The 18,899-nt window shown below is 47.6% G+C and overlaps 1 protein-coding gene across 3 annotated transcripts in view; it reads right to left on the reverse strand.

The window, feature by feature from the left end:
* Positions 1-1,312: 1,312 nt before the first annotated feature.
* The window catches only part of VSTM2B (V-set and transmembrane domain containing 2B), a 48,868-nt gene continuing 31,281 nt past the window's right edge, over positions 1,313-18,899 (reverse strand). For all 3 annotated transcript variants that reach the window (XM_053271632.1, XM_053271634.1, XM_053271633.1), the window contains exon 6: positions 1,313-2,079. In XM_053271632.1, coding sequence (XP_053127607.1) covers positions 1,991-2,079 — 89 coding nt within the window. In that variant the 3' untranslated portion in view covers positions 1,313-1,990. The remainder of the gene's footprint in view (positions 2,080-18,899) is intronic.

The raw sequence follows: 18,899 nt of genomic DNA on the forward strand, positions 1-18,899 counted from the left end.
GTCCTGCCACCTCCTCCCACCCACTCTTGGTGGTGGCCTCCTCCTCCCGGCGGCCAGTCCAGTCCGCTGCTGCCTCCTGCTCCCGCTGGCCAGGCCCCGCCCACCGCCGCCTCCTGCTTCTGCTGGCTGGCCCGCCTCCTCCTCGTCCAGCCAACCGGCTGCCACCACCATTGTCTCCCCATCTCCATCGCTATCTTCCAGGCAGCTGCTCGCAAACTCTCACGAGAACTGCCACGCATGGAATTAGCGATGGGTACATTTAGGATTATATATATATATGTGTGTGTGTGTGTGATTATATATATATATATATATATATATATATATATATATATATATATATACACACACACACACACACACACACACACACACATATACACACTGTATATATATATGTGTGTGTGTGTGTGTGTGTGTGTATCCTGCTCTTCATCCAAAGTTTTCAAAGCGGTTTGCACAGAAAAATAGATAATACATAAATAAGATGGTACCCTGTCCCTAAAGGGCTCACAATCTAAAAAGAAACACAGGGCAGAAACCAGCAACAGCCACTGGAGGGATGCTGCCAGTCAGTGTAGTAGACAATACTGAGCTAGATGGACCAGTGGTCAGACCCGTTATGGTCTTGTGGCCCCCTAGCTAAGCAGAATTGTCCCCCTAGCTAAGCAGGGTCTGCCCTGATAGCTTTTGAATGGGAGACTAGAAGTGTGAGCACTGGAAGATATTCCCCTTAGGAGGTGGAGCCGCTCTGGGAAGAGCAGAAGGTTCCAAGTTTCCTCCCTGGCAGCATCTCCAAGATAAGGCAGAGAGAGATTCCTGCCTGTAACCTTGGAGAAGCCGCTGCCAGTCTGTGAAGACAGTACTGAGCTAGATGAACCAGTGGTCTGATTTAATATACAGCCGCTTCCTAGGATCCTATGTAAAGCAGCTACATATGTTCCCATGGAGCATATACTTTAAAACTTCAGTGATTTTTATAATTTCTAATATTCCCCTTGGGGATGAGCCTGTTGCTGTATGGTAGAGTTGTTGCTCTATGGGACCATGTAGGAGGTCCCAGTTTCAAACCCTGGCATCTCTTGCCTTATCTTGGAGAGCTGCTGCCAGTTGGTGTAGAGTAGTCAATACTGAACTAGATGGACCAATAGTCGGACTCAGTATAAGCCAGCTTCCTGTGTTCTAATGTAAGTGCATGGCTTTACACAGGGGAAAAAAAATGGAAACCTTTCTGGGCAAGCAAATCCAGTGTTGCAGTGCAAAAAACCAAAGCCAAACCAAATTGAATTTCACACCTAGGTCCAGGAAAAAAAATATTTCAAAATCTCTTTTTTTTTAATTCAACTGTTATTCAGCAATATACAATATGGTTTATAAACAAATGTCCTACATTGTTTCCAATCATTTTATTTAAAAATAAATATTATTGACAGTGAATATTCATTATGGTAAGATGTGCCTTTTTTAAAAATCAAGGGTTTGAAAAGAAATAATTTAATTCAAAAAGAGAAGGGGAGGGGAAGAGAAGAAATTAAAAAAAAAAAAAGGCTAACCACAATCATCTACTAAAAATAGTGCCCTTCTTTAGAAGGACTTTGGCCCCAATCCCACCCCCCCGCAACATCTTTACATTTCATCAGAAAAGCAACTGTTCAACAGTTCGTGCAAAATTAATCGTTGGAGGAACATTGTAGAAAATAAAGACGTTGGAAAAATAAAAAGAGAGAAATCATAGATACCTTGTGTGGAACAGGGCGTTTATACCATAGATTCTGGAAACTAGATGCATCATTTCAAGTGACCAACCTTTCTGTAACGTCCCAAAAAATATGCTTTACCCCTCCCCCGTAGAATGTATCATGCTTCTTTTCCAGTCTCTCTCTGTCCATCTTTAAAGTTCCTAGTTCTTGATGAGGTCTTTTTTTCTTTTTTCCATTTTTTAAATAGGTTCCTTTTTGTTTGGCTGAGGATTATTGAATAAAGTAGTCCATCAGTGGTTTAATAATAAGTGTACAAGCTTATGTAACATTAACAGGAACGTACAGAGGAACGGGTCTGTAGCGTATAGAGGATCTGTACCTGGGGGGAGGGGGAACATTGAGGGGGGGGGAATAAGAGAGAGAGGGTTATTATATTTGGTTTTTGCAACAATTAAGGAATCACAGGCATATTTAGCATATCAGTGCAAAATCAATGGTCTGTCACAACCCCAGATCCAGGCCCCCCGCCCATATGGGGGACGAGGTAGAGAGTTCAGGGGGTGAAATTGTTGGAAGTGAAGGACTTTGCGCTATCTCGTGTCTCAATGACAGAGGGGGACAGACTAGTGAGTCAGAGGGCTAGAGAGGTCAAGACATTGGTCATCCCTTCTCTACTGCTCTGACACTATCCCTTTGGTATGTAGATTGCTACTCTTAGGGACTTCCTTCCTTCCTGTCTGGCCACTTCCTCTTCCTTCCCTTCCCTTCCCTTCCTTATCCCTTGCAACATGCAAGCTCCTCTCTTCCTGCACCATGTGTGCAGAGATGAAGAATCCATCTGCATCCAGCTGGATAGAGAGATTGGAGATCCTATCTCCTCACTTTCCTATCTAGAATGGAGTTCTCTAATAAATACTCCTTATATTGATATGAAACTATGAACTGGCTCCAAGTTACTTTACTCTCAGCATACACACATGCCTAACCAAATTCCGCTGTGTTGTGCCTCTGTGCACTCTGCTATAATGAGAAAGGGATTCTCTCACCAGAGAGAATTCCCAACAGAAATAAGCTAGGAACAATCTGGGATCTAGATCCTGGGTGATCCTTTGCCAATGGGGCCCTTTGCCACCAATTTGGGGGGTGAGGTAGGGAGTTCAGGAACTGAGATAAGCTAGGAACGATCTAGAATCTAGATCGTGGGTGATCCTTTGACAACGGGACACGCCCCCATCATGAGGCGGAGCTCAGCCAGCACCTCCACTTCAAGCTGAGGGCAGAGCTCTGCCTTTGTCCTCCCACTCAGAGGAGTTCCTTAAGGACCCACCAATTCTAGCAAAGCCCCCCCCCCCCCGCATAGCATTGCTGGAGTCAGGGCTTGAGGAATTGGGCAAGGCGCCTTTAAGGAACAGAGCCTTTCCTACGAAAGGGGTGGAGCAAATTCACCGTGCTGAGGCAGCCCCTATAAGAATTGGCAATCTGGTACTAGATCTTGCTGGAGCGCCGTTTTTTCCAGTGTGGCATGGAGCAGCCTTTATTGCTCTCCAAGGTCTGGTGAACTCATGGAGACTCTGAGTCTCGAACAGGACATGATAGCAGAGAATGCTTAATTGCACTTTAAATGCCAAACACGAAGGCCACATATTCTTGCTGGAAACAAAGACCTATAGAAGCATGAGTGAATCAGCCATAAGAACCTAAGAAGAGCATTGCTGGATCAGGGCCAAGGCCTATCTAGTCCAGTATCCTGTTTCCCACAGTAGCCCACCAGACGCCTCTGGGAAGCCCATAAGCATGTTCTGTTCTGATGAAGGCATGCCCCCATTCCCGCTGTTGCTCCCCTAAAATGGTTATTTGGAGGCATCCTGCCTCTGAGCCTGGTGGCGGACTATAGCCATCCAGACTCGTAGCCACTGATCATCCTGTCCTCCGTGGATTTATCGGAGCGCCTTTTAAAGCCATCCAAGCAGGCAGCCAGAGAATCAGGGGCCAGAAGATGGAGAAATTACAAAACACAGGCTTAGGCTCTACTCCCAAAGAATACAGATGGACAGGCCCACCTTTTTAAAAACCAAAAATCCTGCTGACCAATTGTTTAGCAGGAAGGGGGAAAAGAAGGCACTGGATTCAGCTCCAACAATTACCATATTTTTCAGTGTAAACGCTGCAGCGCATATGTTTTTAAAATAAAAATTCTTTTAAGGCACCTGCAGCGTTTATGCCGATGCGGAGCTAACGTGAGAAAAAGGGGCGGAAGGAGGCACGGCGGCAGCACAGCAGGGCAAGAGGCTCCACACGGCTGAGACGAGAGACTCCAGTTTGGCCGAGAGGGCCTCAAAGCAACAGAGGTGGTAGAGGAGGAGCAGCCATATTTATTTGATTTACTGGTACTTGGCTTGGTTTAGCTGTGGTGTTTATGCCAATGTGGCATTTCTAAACTCCCCCCCCCCAGCGTTTCCCCCTCTGTGCTGTGTTTATGCCAATGCGGCGTTTCTGCCAGAAAATACGGCAATTGGTGGGACACTGGCTTCCTTTTTTTAAAAAAGAAAGAAATGCATGCACAGTCTCACATTCTGCCCTGCTTGCGAGCAGGAGCCTAAGGGGCAACCGAAGGTTCTGGGCCCCCCAGATATTGTTGGCCAAGATTCTTTCAGCAGGTGTGGAAGCACCATGGAGAGCACCCCTGGCCCTCCTGACTTGGCTGGCTCCTTCCCTTCAGGTTGCTGTTGATAATCAGTGTCATCACACCTTGTTTATCCGACAGGGCTGAGAAATCACACCTGGGACACCCATTCACATGTAGGATTCGCCATTCAACAAGTCATAGCCAGTTGCCTGAACCGTCTGACATCCCAGTTCAGACAGAGGTCATCTGTGCACTGAATCAGACTCCTGGGCCGCATCCTGACTTAGTGCATAAATGGCTTCTGCTTGGATGGCCAGTCAAGTGGCTACTGCCTCCACTTGCCTTCTGGCATGCTGGTAACTGAGGCGACTATGTATAGCCCCTTTAATCTTGCTTATGGTTTTTTGACCAATGATGGATATCAGCCATCCATTATTCAAATGGAAAATGTAAAGACAAGGTGGCTTGCTTCCAGTGCTCTGTGATCAATAGGATGGGAACCAATTCTGCTTTTGGCTGCAGGATTCACCTTGACATTTTCATTACCAACTCTGACCACAGAAAGATATTACATTATCTATTTGAAATACACACACACACACACAACGCATGTTAAAATGAAAATGAGAGCACAGAGGGAAATTAATTCAGGATGTGCTATTTGATAAACACGAGACAACAAAATGCAGCACCCCAATTTCCCTTTCAACAGATTTTTTTTTGGGGGGGGGAGGACAGATTTGGGTGGCATTTCTCACGCTTGCTTAGCATACTTGCTCGCTTGTAAATGAGCTTGCTTACTAACCTTCCATGTTTAGAGGTAACCAAAGAGAGCCAGCATAGCATAGTGGTTAGAGTGTTGGACTAGGACCGGGAAGACCTGAGTTCGAATCCACATTCAACCATGAAACTCACTGGGTGACTCTGGGCCAGTCATGTATCTCTCAGCCTAACCTACCTCACAGGGTTGTTGTGAGGATTAAAAAAAAGCATGTAATGAGCTCCTTGGAGGAAGAGCAGGATATAAATGTAATAAACAAACAAACAAACAAACCCTTAATTTCACATCTGCCCTCAAATGCAAAGGGATGAGATAACAGAACAGAAAATCAAGGAAAGGGGAAGAACAAGAAAGAAGGAAGGAAGGAGAGGTGTGATTTTAATAGAAGGAAAAAGAGGAGAGAAGGAAGTGGGTGTCATTTATGATTCAGGCAGCAAAATGTGTTGAACCAGCTTTTTCTACCCCTCTTCTCCTAAGTCCTTCTGCCTGCCCAGACCCTTCTGTGACACGAAGGCAATTCAGCCAATCACTGTCAGAGACTTCATTACCCCCTGCAAAATCTCTCACATTGGCTCAACAGTGATCAGCACGGCCCCTGCATATCTGAGAGCCAACAAACCTGTGAAGTCCTGTTTCTCCCATTTAGTTATCGATAGATAGATAGATAGATAGATCGTGGAAGCCCAGGGGAGCTAACATCCACAACACCGACAAGATAATCAAAATGGTAAAAAGAAACAAATCAAACCAGTCAACAGCAAGGAAGCAAATAAGCCAAACAGAAGGGGGAGAGTCATAACAAGTCAAAGCAAAATGTCTCCAGGGGCAGGTGAAAAACAAGAAAGCAAGGGAGCTAGTCAGCTCTCCCAAAGCAGGGAACTCCACATTCCAAGGTATAACTCCCCCACCACCACCAACTGGCCAATCATCGGGGATGATGGGAGTTGTAGTCCAACAGCAGCTGGCCGGCCGAAGTTGTGCAGCCCTGCTCTAGGTGATTCAACAGAAAAAAGCCTTTTTGTGCATCTCTGCCAACCACACTGTCAATCGATACCACTCAGCCCCGAGTCCGCAGTCCTGCCGTTAGATTTCAGCCCAATCCAATTTGCAGATCTCAGAAGCATATTCCAAGAAGCCACCGTGCTAGAATATGGATGGCCTCCTTGGTCTATAGATGCTTTAATTAAAAGCGTTGCATAAATGTTTGTATAGGACTGCAGTGGGATGGATTTGCAGCGCCCGAAAAAGAGAATTCTGTGTGTGTGTGTGTGTGTGTGTGTGTGTGAGAGAGAGAGAGAGAGAGAGAGGGAGAGAGAGAGAAACAGAGAGCTCAAGCAGCATTTCTTACAAATACCATGTCTGTAAATTGTACTGGTCTGTGACTGTAATTAAGTATTGATGGATTGATACAAATACCAGCAACTGTAAAGTTGCACATGTACGGTTGCCTTACAGCAGGTGGGTGCTGATGCTGAGGACAGTGGCAGCTCAAGGCCTCTGTGGCAGGCTGCTAAATGCTGATCCCAGGGGCGTAGCGACCGCTCAGCAAGAAGGGACAATTGTCCCCAGGCCCCAATAGTCTGGGGGCCTTTCAAGGCTCCCCCTCGTCCATGCTTGCCAGCTGGAAGCATGAGGCACTCGTCTCCAGCCAGCATTTCAATGAAATGTTGGCTGGGGAGGGATAGTCTCTCCTCCGGGGCATTGGCCCCGCCCCTAATCTGACATCAGTTGCAAGGGGGCGGGGCCAGTGCTGAGACCAGGGCTGTCAGAGTTTCATTTCCCCTGTCACCCCCACCTGCCTTCACAGCCACATGCCCCCTCCCAGCACCGGAACTACCTGCCACCGCCAGGCTGCCTTTTCTGCCCTGTCCGCCCGCTGGGGCTGAGCACCTTTGCGCTGTGCATCATTCCCCGCTGTCTAGCTCGGGAGTATCCTTGCCTTTCCCACTCCACTGTCTGGGTTCCTCCTCTCTTTCAAGACCGACTTCTTTAGCAAGGCTTTCTTCAACCACTCCTCTGCTCCTTCACCACCACCTGGCTCTCACAGCTTCTGCATCATAGGAACCTAGGAAGCTGCTGTATATTGAGTCAGACCATTGGTCCATCTAGCTCAGGACTGTCTACACAGACTGGCAGCGGCTTCTCCAAGGCTGCAGGCAGGAGTTCTCCTGGGACCTATCTTGGAGATGCTGCCAGGGAGGGAACTTGGAACCTTCTGCCGGCAAGCAGGCACGTGCTCTTCCCAGAGCAGCCCCATCCGCTAAGGGGAATGTCTTAAATAGCTCACACATGTAGTCTCCCATTCAAAGGCAAACCAGGACAGACCCTGCATAGCAAAGGGGACAATCCATGTTTGCTACCGCAAGACCAGCTCTCATCCTTGCTACCCGTCTCAAGTCTCTTTCTGCCTCCCCCCTGCCCTGTCTTGTCTGCTTAAGGAAGCAGTAGAAACCTTCTGGGCAAGGACTGTGTCACTTCAGATGTGCTGCACAATCTACATGTTAAGTCACAATAATAGAAACAGTGGTACAGCTTTGGTTTTTATAAACATATGACCTTATTGAGTCAGGCTACTTAGGAACATAGGAAGCTGCCATTTTCTGAGTCAGACCATAGGTCCATCTAGCACAGTATTGTCTACACAGACTGGCAGCGGTTTCTCCAAGGTTGCAGGCAGGAGTCTCTCTCAGCCCTCTCTTGGAGATGCTGCCAAGGAGGGAACTTGGAACCTTCTGCTCTTCCCAGAGTGGCTCCATCCCCTGAAGGGAATATCTTACAGTGCTCACACTTCTAGTCTCCCATTCATATGCAACCAGGATGGACCTTGCTTAGCTAAGGGGACAAGTCATGCTTGCTACCACCAGACCAGCTCTCCTTTTGTCCCCTTACCCCTGTAATACCCACTTAGACTAGCAGTGGGTCTCAGACAGAGATCTTTCCCAGCATCTATCTATCTATATAACAGCCTTAGGTGGTATGTGGAAAGCTCCGCCCTTGCAGTGCTAAACCACTCAGGGCACTGTGGGACGCTGTCTGGAGAATCCACTCCCAGAGGCCGCCATGTTGGTGTTGAGGTGGCAGTGTCAGCAATGCTCTGAGGGGCTGACGGTGGCAGAGAAGGAGGAGGAGCAGGGTCCACCTTGGTTTGCATTTGAATGGGAGACTACATGTGAGCACTGGAAGATATTCCCTTTAGGGGGTGGGGCCGCTCTGGGAAGAGCATTTGCATGCTTGCATGCAGAAGGTTCCTGCCCTGGCATCCCCAAGATAGGGCTGAGAGAGACTGCACCCTGTAACCATGGAGAAGCTGCTGCCAGTCTGTGTAGACCATACTGAGCTAGAGGGACCAGTGGTCTGACTCGGCAGAAGGCAGCTTCTTATGTCCCGATGAGATCTTGGGTCCAGCTAGTGGAGAAGGGGAGATCAGCAACAACCACCTCTCTCACCCCTGTACAGGGATCAGGAATACAGAAACAGCTGCAGTGTTAGTCAGGATGTCCGCCCAAAGGATCCACCCCATCCCTTCTAGCAAAGCATGAATTAAACACTGGCTCAGACAGCAGGCAACGGTATTTCCCCAGTTTTTGAGAACAAGCTGTTAATTGTCTTTCCAAGCATGAAGGCGAAAAGCGAGATAATTAATCTTGAAAGGGGTCAGGTTGCGACCCTATTAAACACTGATAGTGTTCAAGCTGGTATCACAACTAGCCTTGCGTCAGTTCTGCAGACCGGTGGAGGAGCTGAACTAGACTGGCGTCCAAGAGACGGGCTCCAATGGTAGCTTTGCTCCCAAGAAAAGAGCAACTTCAGCCGTGGGGTATTTTCGCTGAGATTATGGTACTAGGGAAACAGAGGAAATACTCCCCGCCCCAAATGCGGTGGCCCCAATCCTCCCCATCTCTGCTTATTAAGTTCAGAAATGAGGGTCATACTACACCTCTGGTGTAACATGTAGTTTGGCCTTCAGCAAGCACTACACCTCGATCCTCTAGATCAGGGATTCTCAACGTTCAGTCCCCAGATGTTCTTGGACTTCAACTCCCATAATCCCCAGCCCCAGTAGCCTTTGGTTGGGGATTATGGGAGCTGAAGTCCAATAACATCTGAGGACCCAACGTTGAGAATTCCTGCTCTAGATCAGGGGGTCCCCACCTGTCATATTCCAGATGTTGCTAAACCGCAACTCCCATCATTCCCAGCTTCAAATTATTGGGGGTGGGGATGATGGGAGTGGTAGTTCAGCGACATCTGGAGTACCACATCTTGGGAATACACCCCACCCCCATGCTCTACACATGCATAATTATCAGAACAAGAATTGCTTAAGAAACATGAGCCATGGCTTTGAGTATATCAGCATTGCTGGTGGCCTGTGTCTAGATCAGGGCTGCTCAACTAGGCCCTCCCCCACCCCCGATGCTTTTGGACTACAACTCCCATAATCCCCAGCCACAGTGGCCAATAGCCAAGGGTTATGTGAGTTGGAGGCCAACATCTGAAGGAGGAGTTGAGCAGCCCTGGTCTAGAACTTTTGGTGGCCCTCCACCGCCATCACCATCACTTGCCTGCAGTAGCCCACCACTCACCCATTGGACCGTTGGCCATGGGTCAGGGAGAACTGGGTTCAAAGTCTCACTCTGCCCAGGAAGCAGAATGGGTAGGCTGGAGCAAGCTCGCTCTCTCTCTCTCTCTCTCTCTCTCTCTCTCTCTCTCTCTCTCTCTCCCCTTCTCCCTCCCTCTCTGCTTAACCTGTCCCAGCTTGATGATAACATACTCTGCCCTTCTTCAGATGAGACTCTGGAGTACTTCCACTATATAATCACAATAAGCAAATGCAAAGACAAGCAACAACAAATAAAAACAACCACCTTGGAGCCAGATGGACAACACGCAGCGTGACCCTCAGTGCAGTAGTCCACAATAAAGCAAAAAGAAGATTCACATTCATAGGAACAAAGGAAGCTACCAAATACTGAGCTAGCCCTGGGTGGCCGGACTGACCGCCCCAGTAGTCCCAGGATGCGCGGGGCATTCTGGGAGACCCCCAAGGCCGGGAGGCTGGCTGCAGCCTTCTGGTTAGGGGTCTACTCACGAGCCACCGCAGCACGGAGCCACGCGGTAGTGACTCACGATCGCCAAAATGGCGTTAGCGGAGCACTCACTCCGCTAACCTCCTCTGTGTGTGTGTGTGTATGTGTGAGTGGCAATTAAATGGGCTAACTGCCAGGAGCCATGTGACTCCTGGAGGTTCTCATGACCACTTGAAAGCAGGCTGGGCTCCCTTAGCCCGCTTTCGAGCGGTTGTGTGAATAGCCTCAGGGTGTGCAACTTCTGATGCTCCACCGTCAACTTCTCTGCTGCACCTCTGCATATCTGTGACTGACCAGCAATGACAGCAGTAGGAAAAAAATAGGCATCCATCCTTATTTCAGCAACCAACCTGCCCTGCCTCCCCAATCTACAACACTGAGGTCATTCACACAACTGTGTTTTACCCAGGTTTGGGAGCTGCGTGTGCTCCCAGTTTTTGGTTGTGTGGAAGCAAGGTAGGAGGAAAAGCTACCCAGATTTCCCCCCTCAACCAAAAACTGGGAGCACACACAACTCCCAAACCAGGGTAGAACACATTTTTGGATTGTGTGAATGACCTCACTCTTTCCTATGGGGAAAAGGGCTTCCAGGTTCAGACACAGTTTCCAGGAACTAACATGTCGTGTTTGAGGGCTGCCAACATCACTAGCAGTTGCTGCTAGACTTGTCCTCTGCAAATTTGTCCAATCCCTTTCTGAAGCTGTTCGGGTTAGTGGCCATCACCACATCTGTAGGCAGTGCGTTCCATAAATTAGTTATGCGCTCTTCGCAGAGTGCTTTCTTTCATCTTTTCTAACTCTCCTGCCAATCAGTCTAATTGGATGACCCTGGATTTTAGTCTTATGAGAGAGGGAGGAACAACTCTTGCTTTCTTCAGTGTAAATTCTACTGCTGGTTAATACTGGCATGCAATTGCTTTGCTAATTGCCTTGTTTTTGCAAATATGCTATGGTACACAGTTGTGGGCCTGCCATGAAATCCACGACTTAAATTAAAAACCTATAATCAACCCATCTTGTTCCTAATATAATGCTGTCAGATATTTGTAAGGAAAAACACAAGCCGTATCCTTGAAGGGAATGTTGGAATACTCATGTCTAGCAGATGTTGCTGTGAGTTTGTCTTGTTATCTAGGCCAGCTGTTAAAAACCTGTTTCTGCCCTTAATACATTTTATTCTTGATTTTAAAAAAACAACACAAAACACCCTCTTGAACACGCAACTTTTTAAAATTTATAAAAAACCCTCTTGAATATGCCACTAAACCATCTATAACCTGCTTTGCTCAGTGTCTCCACAATCTATTTCTTTTTTTTGGGGGGAGGGGTACCCAGATGTTGGGACTCTGGCCATCGAGGTGGGAGATGATGGGAGTTGTAGTCCAGCAACACCAGGGGGACCCAAGGTTGAGAACCTCCGTTTTGGGCTGTCTCCTGTTTTCTCCAAGGCTCAGGTATGGAAGGGAAGAGGGCTTACTGACTTGCGTTTCTTGAAGCCAAGAACGAGGCATCCAAGAAGAGAGCTGGTCTTGCGGTAGCTAGCATGACTTGACTTGTCCCCTTTGCTAAGCAGGGTTCACCCTGGTTTGCATTTGAATGGGAGACTCAATGTGTGAGCAAGGTCAGATATTCTCCTTAGGGGATGGTGGCCTCTCTGGGAAGTGTATCTGCCTGCTTGCACGCAGAAGGTTCCAAGATCCCTCCCAAATAGGGCTGAGAGTGACTGCAGTCTGCAGGCTTGGAGCAGCCGTTGCCAGTCTGTGCAGACCATGCTGAGCTAGCTGGACCAGTGGTCTGACTCAGTATACGGCCGCTAAGGCTACAGGGCTGTCTTCTCTCTGGCTGCTGTGGCCCAGCAAATATCTGGTGGCCTGAACTTGAGAACCCTTGCGAGAAAATGTACACGGTGAAGCCAAAGATGGTGTCAAGCCCTATTTTCTGTATTTCATGGCCTTTTGTTTTACAAATGTATACTCATGCCTCTGTATCCAGATGGTGGGGTCAAAAGACAATGGGCTCATTTAATCGAAAGCTGGGCAGTGTCCAGCCAGGATCCCAGATCTGTGCATGCTCCTGAGAACCAATTGTGCATTGGGAGACTGACGTAGGAGGGCATACTTCCCCTCCACCATCTTGACTGCCAGCATCAATACCGTCCCAGATTGACAGCCAGCACCCTGCCCAGATCACAGAAGGCACGTGATCGCTTCGCCTCCTCTTCTCTGGATTTTCACCAACACACAGTAGTTTCTTGGGTGCACACACAGGCCTGGGATCCCGGAGGATGGATGCTCCTCCTACCCAGCTTTTGACTGTGTGAATGAGCCTCTTGAAATGCAGGTGGTATAGTCCTCTCTATCCCCATATGTGTGTGTGTATATACAGGTGAAACTCGGAAAATTAGAATATCGTGCAAAAGTCCATTAATTTCAGTAATGCAAATTAAAAGGTGAAACTGACATATGAGACAGATGCATTACATGCAAAGCGAGATAAGTCAAGCCTTAATTTGTTATAATTGTGATGATCATGGCGTACCGCTCATGAAAACCCCAAATCCACAATCTCAGAAAATTAGAATATTACATGGAACCAAGAAGACAAGGATTGAAGAATAGAACAATATCGGACCTCTGAAAAGTATACAGTGTACTGTGCTTGATTGGCCAGCAAACTCGCCTGACCTGACCCCATAGAGAATCTATGGGGCATTGCCAAGAGAAGGATGAGAGACATGAGACCAAACAATGCAGAATTGCTGAAGGCCGCTAATGAAGCATCCTGGTCTTCCATAACACCTCATCTGTGCCACAGGCTGATAGCATCCATGCCACGCCGCATTGAGGCAGTAATTGCTGCAAAAGGGGCCCAAACCAAGTACTGAATACATATGCATGCTTATACTTTTCAGAGGTCCGATATTGTTCTATTCTACAATCCTTGTCTTCTTGAGACGCAGAGAGAAAACTATATTATTATTATTATTATTATTACATTTATATCCCACTCTTCCTCCAAGGAGCCCAGAGCGGTGTACTACATCCTTGAGTTTCTCTTTCACAACAACCCTGTGAGGGAGGTTAGGCTGAGAGATATGTGACTGGCCCAGAGTCACCCATCTAGTATCATGGCTGAATGGGGATTTGAACTCGGGTCTCCCCGGTCCTAGTCCAGCACTCTAACCACTACACCACGCTGGCTCTCATTGCCCCCTTTGCTAAACAAGGTCCACTTTGGAGATGTCATGTGAGTAAGATATTCCCCTTAGGGGAAGGGGCCATAGATCAGTGGAAGAGCACCTGCATGCAGAAGGTCCCAGGTTCACTCCCTGGCAGCATCTCCAGGTAGGGCTGGGCTGGTTTCTACCTGCAACCTTGGAGAAGCTGCTGTCAGTCAGTGCAGACAATACTGAGCTAGATGCACCGATGGTCTGACTCAGTCTGCGGCAGCTTCCTATGACTTAATGCGTCTGATGGCTGTGAGTCTGGTCCACGAAAGCGCCGGCTGCAGTAAGTGAGTCTTTAGGGCTTGCCCAAATGCTTTTTCATGCTTACATCAGGGAGCATACAGGCCAGGCATGCTTGAACCCACGCTCTCTCGTTTGGGGGAATTAAGCACTTCCAAATACAGCTCTCAACCATCACTGACGCTTCCTAATCAAGAAGCCCTCCTAGCTATCTGTTTTCTCCTGTAGATTCTAATCACTTAAAAAAAACAACAAAACTCTCCAGTCTAGAAATTAATCAACATCCCATTACAAAAAATTCTCGTTCCCTCGCTTGACCTTAACGGGATCCAAGGGAGTCCTTAACAGGCCTGGCTTTTAAAACGCTAGTGATGCGTGTTCAATAAGAAGTTCTCTTTGCATGTTTATTACCCAGTGACATTTAAGAGCCCGATTTGATTTCATTTTTGCCGGGTGTCCTTTCTGGTTTTTTATACCTAGTGCAAGTGAAATTGCTGCTGAGGCCTGGGTTTCATTTATTTCATGCAACAAAACTATACCCCTTGGTGTTTAAATGGCCAAAGTCAGTGAAGTCATTAGGAGAAAACAAAGGGGAAGGGGTTGGGGGTGTATTAAGCCAAACAAGCGATACCGTTTGTGCTTTTCTGGACACTGAACGCACAGAATAATTGTTGGGAGAAATGAAATTGGCCCCAGTAGCACAACCGTAAGCTTCGATGAAAATGAAATAGTTATAGATCAGAGAGGTAAACCAATCCAGGATTATCCTTCTTTGGGGGCGCATAAACAGTACCAGAATATTGATTGATTAATTATGTGCTGTCAAGTCGGTGTTGACTCTTAGCGACCACATAGAGAGATTCTCTCCAGGATGATCTGTCTTCAATTTGGCCTTTCAAGGTCTCTCAGTGGTGCATTCATTGCTTTCAGACTTGACAACAATGCCAGAATATAGCTGGAAGCAGAGTATAGTGTCAGAATATAGCACTGCCAATTATTGTTCCTCTCTGTTTTCGGAACATAGGAAGCTGCCTTATACAGAGTCAGTCCATCGGTCCATCTAGCTCAGTGTTGTCTACCCAACTTCTCCAAGGATGCAGGCAGGAGTCTCTCTCAGCCCTATCTTGGAGATGCTGCCAGGGAGGGAACTTGGAACCTTCTGCATGCAAGCCTGCAGATGCTCTTCCCAGAGTGGCCCCATCCCCTAAGGGGAATATAGGAACATAGGCAGCTGCCATATACTGAGTCAGCCCATAGGTCCATCTAGCTCAATACTGTCTACACCAGGGGGTGAGGAACCTTGGCCCTCCAGTTGTTGTTGAACTACAACTTCCATCATCCCCAGCCACAATTACTAGCTGTTGCTAGAGGGCCAAAGTTCCTCACCCCTGGTCTACACAGACCGGCAGCGGCTTCTCTGAGATTACAGGCAGGAGTCGCTCTCTGCTCTCATCTTGGAGATGCCAGAGAGGGAACTTGGAACCTTCTGCATGGAAGCATGCAGGCGCTCTTCCCAGAGTGGCCCCATCCCCTGAGGGGAATATCTTTCAGGGGTTACACGTCTCCCATTCAAATGCAACCAGGGTGGACCCTGCTTAGCTAAGGGGACAAGTCATGCTTGCTACCACAAGGCTAGCTCTCCTCTCCAGCTTGAGTTGCCCCAGAGGAGAAACCCCATGACATCAACTAGGTTGGGGTGTGTAAGGCACTGGAAGGCTACGACAATTCCTAAAAATTCTGAGTGGTCCCATACAAATTGGGAAATGGTCAAACTGGTGAAGTTATTGGCGTACTTAAGGTCTAATAATGAATTCCAGCAGCCATGTAATACGCAGAGAGCAGTAATCAACTGTATAACAGGAGTCTATAATGTTGCTCTGAATTACTCATTGGAATGCTTCAATTGCTTGTAAATGACCCAGCACCGTTGTTAACATGGTCTAAATTTGCTTGAATATCTCATCAAAAAAATTATTTAATTTTAAAAAGGAGCTCTGCCCCCACAAAGCCTGAACAAAGAAGTAGGTTATTAATTGGCTTCTACGTCCAATACAAGGCCACACATTCATGCGAATCGCTCAGTTGCCTCATGGACTGGGACTGGGGAGACCCGAGTTCAAATCCCAATTCAGCCATGAAACTCTCAGGTGCCTCCGGGCCAGTTGCTTCTCTTCTCAGCCTAACCCACCTCACAGGGTTGTTGTGAGGATAAACATAACCAAGGACACCGCTCTGGGCTCCTTTGCGTAAGAGTGGGATATAAAGGCAAAAATGATTAATAAACCAACCAACCAACCAATAAGTAAATAAATATTGGATCAAATGCCATACAATACATTTTATTTATTTATTTAGATGTAAACCGTTTGGGGAACTTTTGTTGGAAAGCAGCATTCAGGAGGGCCTTGATATCCGCGGATTCGCCTATCTGTGGTCGGGTAAAAGACACCTGACCTTGGCATATGTGGGGGCAGGGGAAAGAGGGAAAAACCCACGTCAACCTTGGGTGGGGGCCGGGCAAGAGATGCGGGCTTCCTTCCGCCCCCGATTTTTTGGTCGATATTTGGTAATTATAGATGATTTTCCTGACAGCCGGGAACCTAACCTCCACAATCCCATAGCCCCCAATGACTCAATATTTGTGGTTTCTATATTTACGGTTGCAGCTGGGAACGGAACCCCTGTGAAGATCGAGGTCCTCATGTATAAATATTTGTCATATTCATATTCGTATAAGCCGCCCATAACATAGGACTGGGGTTCCCAAGCTGTGGTACTCCAGATGGTGCTGAACTGCAACTCCCATTATCCCCAGCTACATTAGATTGTAGCTGGGGATGATGGGTCTTGTAGTTCAGCAACATCTAGAGTACCACAGCTTGGGAACCCCTGATGTAGGATAGTTAAAACGCAACCCACTGCATTCGCCCTCTGAAATCCATTTAACTTAATCGTCTTGGCTGGGTATAGTTCAAAATAATGAATGTTATCTCGGGCAATGCATTAAAAACGTTTAATGAATGGAATCAGAGCATATTTCTCGCCCAACTGTCCTTGCAAACATGACTCAGAGTGCCTGCCAAAATGCATGTTTTTGCCCAGGATGAGAAAAAGGCATATGCAGATTGCTAAATCAAACAAATACTGGGATGTGAGCAGTGCTTTTGAACTTAAAATACAAAACGTACAGCAGATTGTGCCAAAGAGCTTGCTTTCAAAGACATCACAATTCTGGACAGCGAGAAGGAAAAAGAGAGAGCTCCCCCTGCCATTTCTCCCAGAGAGAGAGAGAGAGAGAGAGAGAGAGAGACTTGAAATTATGGGGTGGGGGCACAGATTCCTGTAATCCTCCCCCAGGCTTGCAGGAACTCTCTTATCCTTGCTGTTGCTATTTTCCATCATTTCGTGAGCCGTGCCCCCAGTTGCATTATGTAAGCAGGGTTTCCTGTTGGGAGTTCTGCTAGTCTAATCGTGCCCATTTTATTTTCTATATAAGCAGCCTTACAGCCTGCTAAATACTCCCCAAAGGAGCTCAAAGTGGCTAACAATCATATGTAATAAACAAACAACACTGAATAACGAGGGGAAAAAAAACAAAAAACCCAGTATCTGGAGCAGCAGACTAAAGGACTAAAAAGTGGGGTTTAGTCAGCAGAGATGGCGCAGATCTAAAAGGTAAACAGGGCGATTGAAACCAAGGGTTCTCTAACTTGTGTGTCCAGCTGTGGTTGGATTCCAGCTCCCATCACCTCCAGCAACAACATCTGGGGAGACAACATCTGAATACATCTGGGGAGTCAAATTTGAGGGCCCCTGGTTTACAGATCCAGCTGCAAGATTCACTCAGTGTGAGAGAATTTGGCCAGCCATTGTGGCCGGGGGATGATGGGAGTTGTAGTCCAACACCATCTGGGCCCCTAAGTTTGGGGACACCTGAAAAACGCTGCTGAATGGAGATACATGTATTGCCCAAACTAGGAGTGCTGGTCTATGGGAGGAGAGCTGGTCTTGTGGTAGTAAGCAGGGTCTCCCTAGCTAAGCAGGGTCTGCCCTGGTTGCATATGAATGGGAGACTGCAAGTGTGAGCACTGGAAGAGGGTCCCCTCAGGGGATGGGGCCAGTGTTCCTTCTAAGATGGATTCCCAGATGTTGTTGACTACAACTCCCAGAATCTCCAGCTGCAATGGCTTTTGCTTGGGGATTCTGGGAGTTGTAGTCAACAACATCTGGGAATCCGTCTTAGAGGGAACATTGGATGGAGCTACTCTGGGAAAAGCATCTAGGTCTCAAGTTCCCTCCCTGGCAGCATCTCCTAGATAGGGCTGAGAGAGATTCCTGCCTGCAACCTGGGAGAAGCCGCTGCCAGTCGGGGTAGACAATACTGAGCTAGAGATGGACCACTGGTCTGACTCGGTATATGGCAGCTTCCTATGTATGTTCCCATGAAATCTCCCTCAGTCCAAATAAGTATGAGTAATCATTCACCCAAAGAGTCCACTAATTGTGGTCCTTCTAATGAAGCCAAGCCGGGTGCGGGTAGCAGACAACAGGTGTGTTCACACAACCACCAGCAGGGAAGGGGGAGTGTCCAGGTTGGGTAGGAGAGCCAAGGGTACTCCCGATTGGCGGCTGTGTCCTTGCAAACACTAAGGTAGGAGGAAGGGAGAGTGATCATGTGCGAGGCGGCAGCCGGGTCGGACGGCTTTTTTTCTTACCTTGGTAAAAAGCTGGGGACAGAATTTGCGGCCACCATGCACATGATCACTCCCCCCTCCTCCCTGCTTAATGCTTGAAAGGACTGGGGAGGAGAGCTGGTCTTGTGGTGGCAAGCAAGGATTGTCCCCTTTGCTAAGCAGGCTCTGCCCTGGTTTGCATTTGGATGGGAGACAACATGTGTAACCCTGGAAGAGGCTTCCCTTAGGGCAGTGGGTTCCCAACCAGGGTTCCTCTAGATGTCACTGAACTACAACTCCCATCACCCCTAGTCACAATAAATGTGTAGCTGGGAAAAGATATGTGTAAGAAGCTTGAGGCTTTTGAAACATGGATGTATAGAAGAACGTTGAAAATATCCTGGGTAGATAGAGTCACCAGTTTAGAAGTTCTGCCAAGAATGAATACAAAAATGGAAATTTTAAGAATGACACAATTATCCCTCGCCGATCGTGAGGGTTCCATTCCTGGAAACCCTCGCAGTTGGCAAATTCGCGGATGCTGAGGCATAGGGTTACATTTT

Source organism: Hemicordylus capensis, chromosome 9 (assembly GCF_027244095.1).
Source record: "Hemicordylus capensis ecotype Gifberg chromosome 9, rHemCap1.1.pri, whole genome shotgun sequence".
Classification (NCBI taxonomy): Eukaryota; Metazoa; Chordata; class Lepidosauria; order Squamata; family Cordylidae; genus Hemicordylus; species Hemicordylus capensis.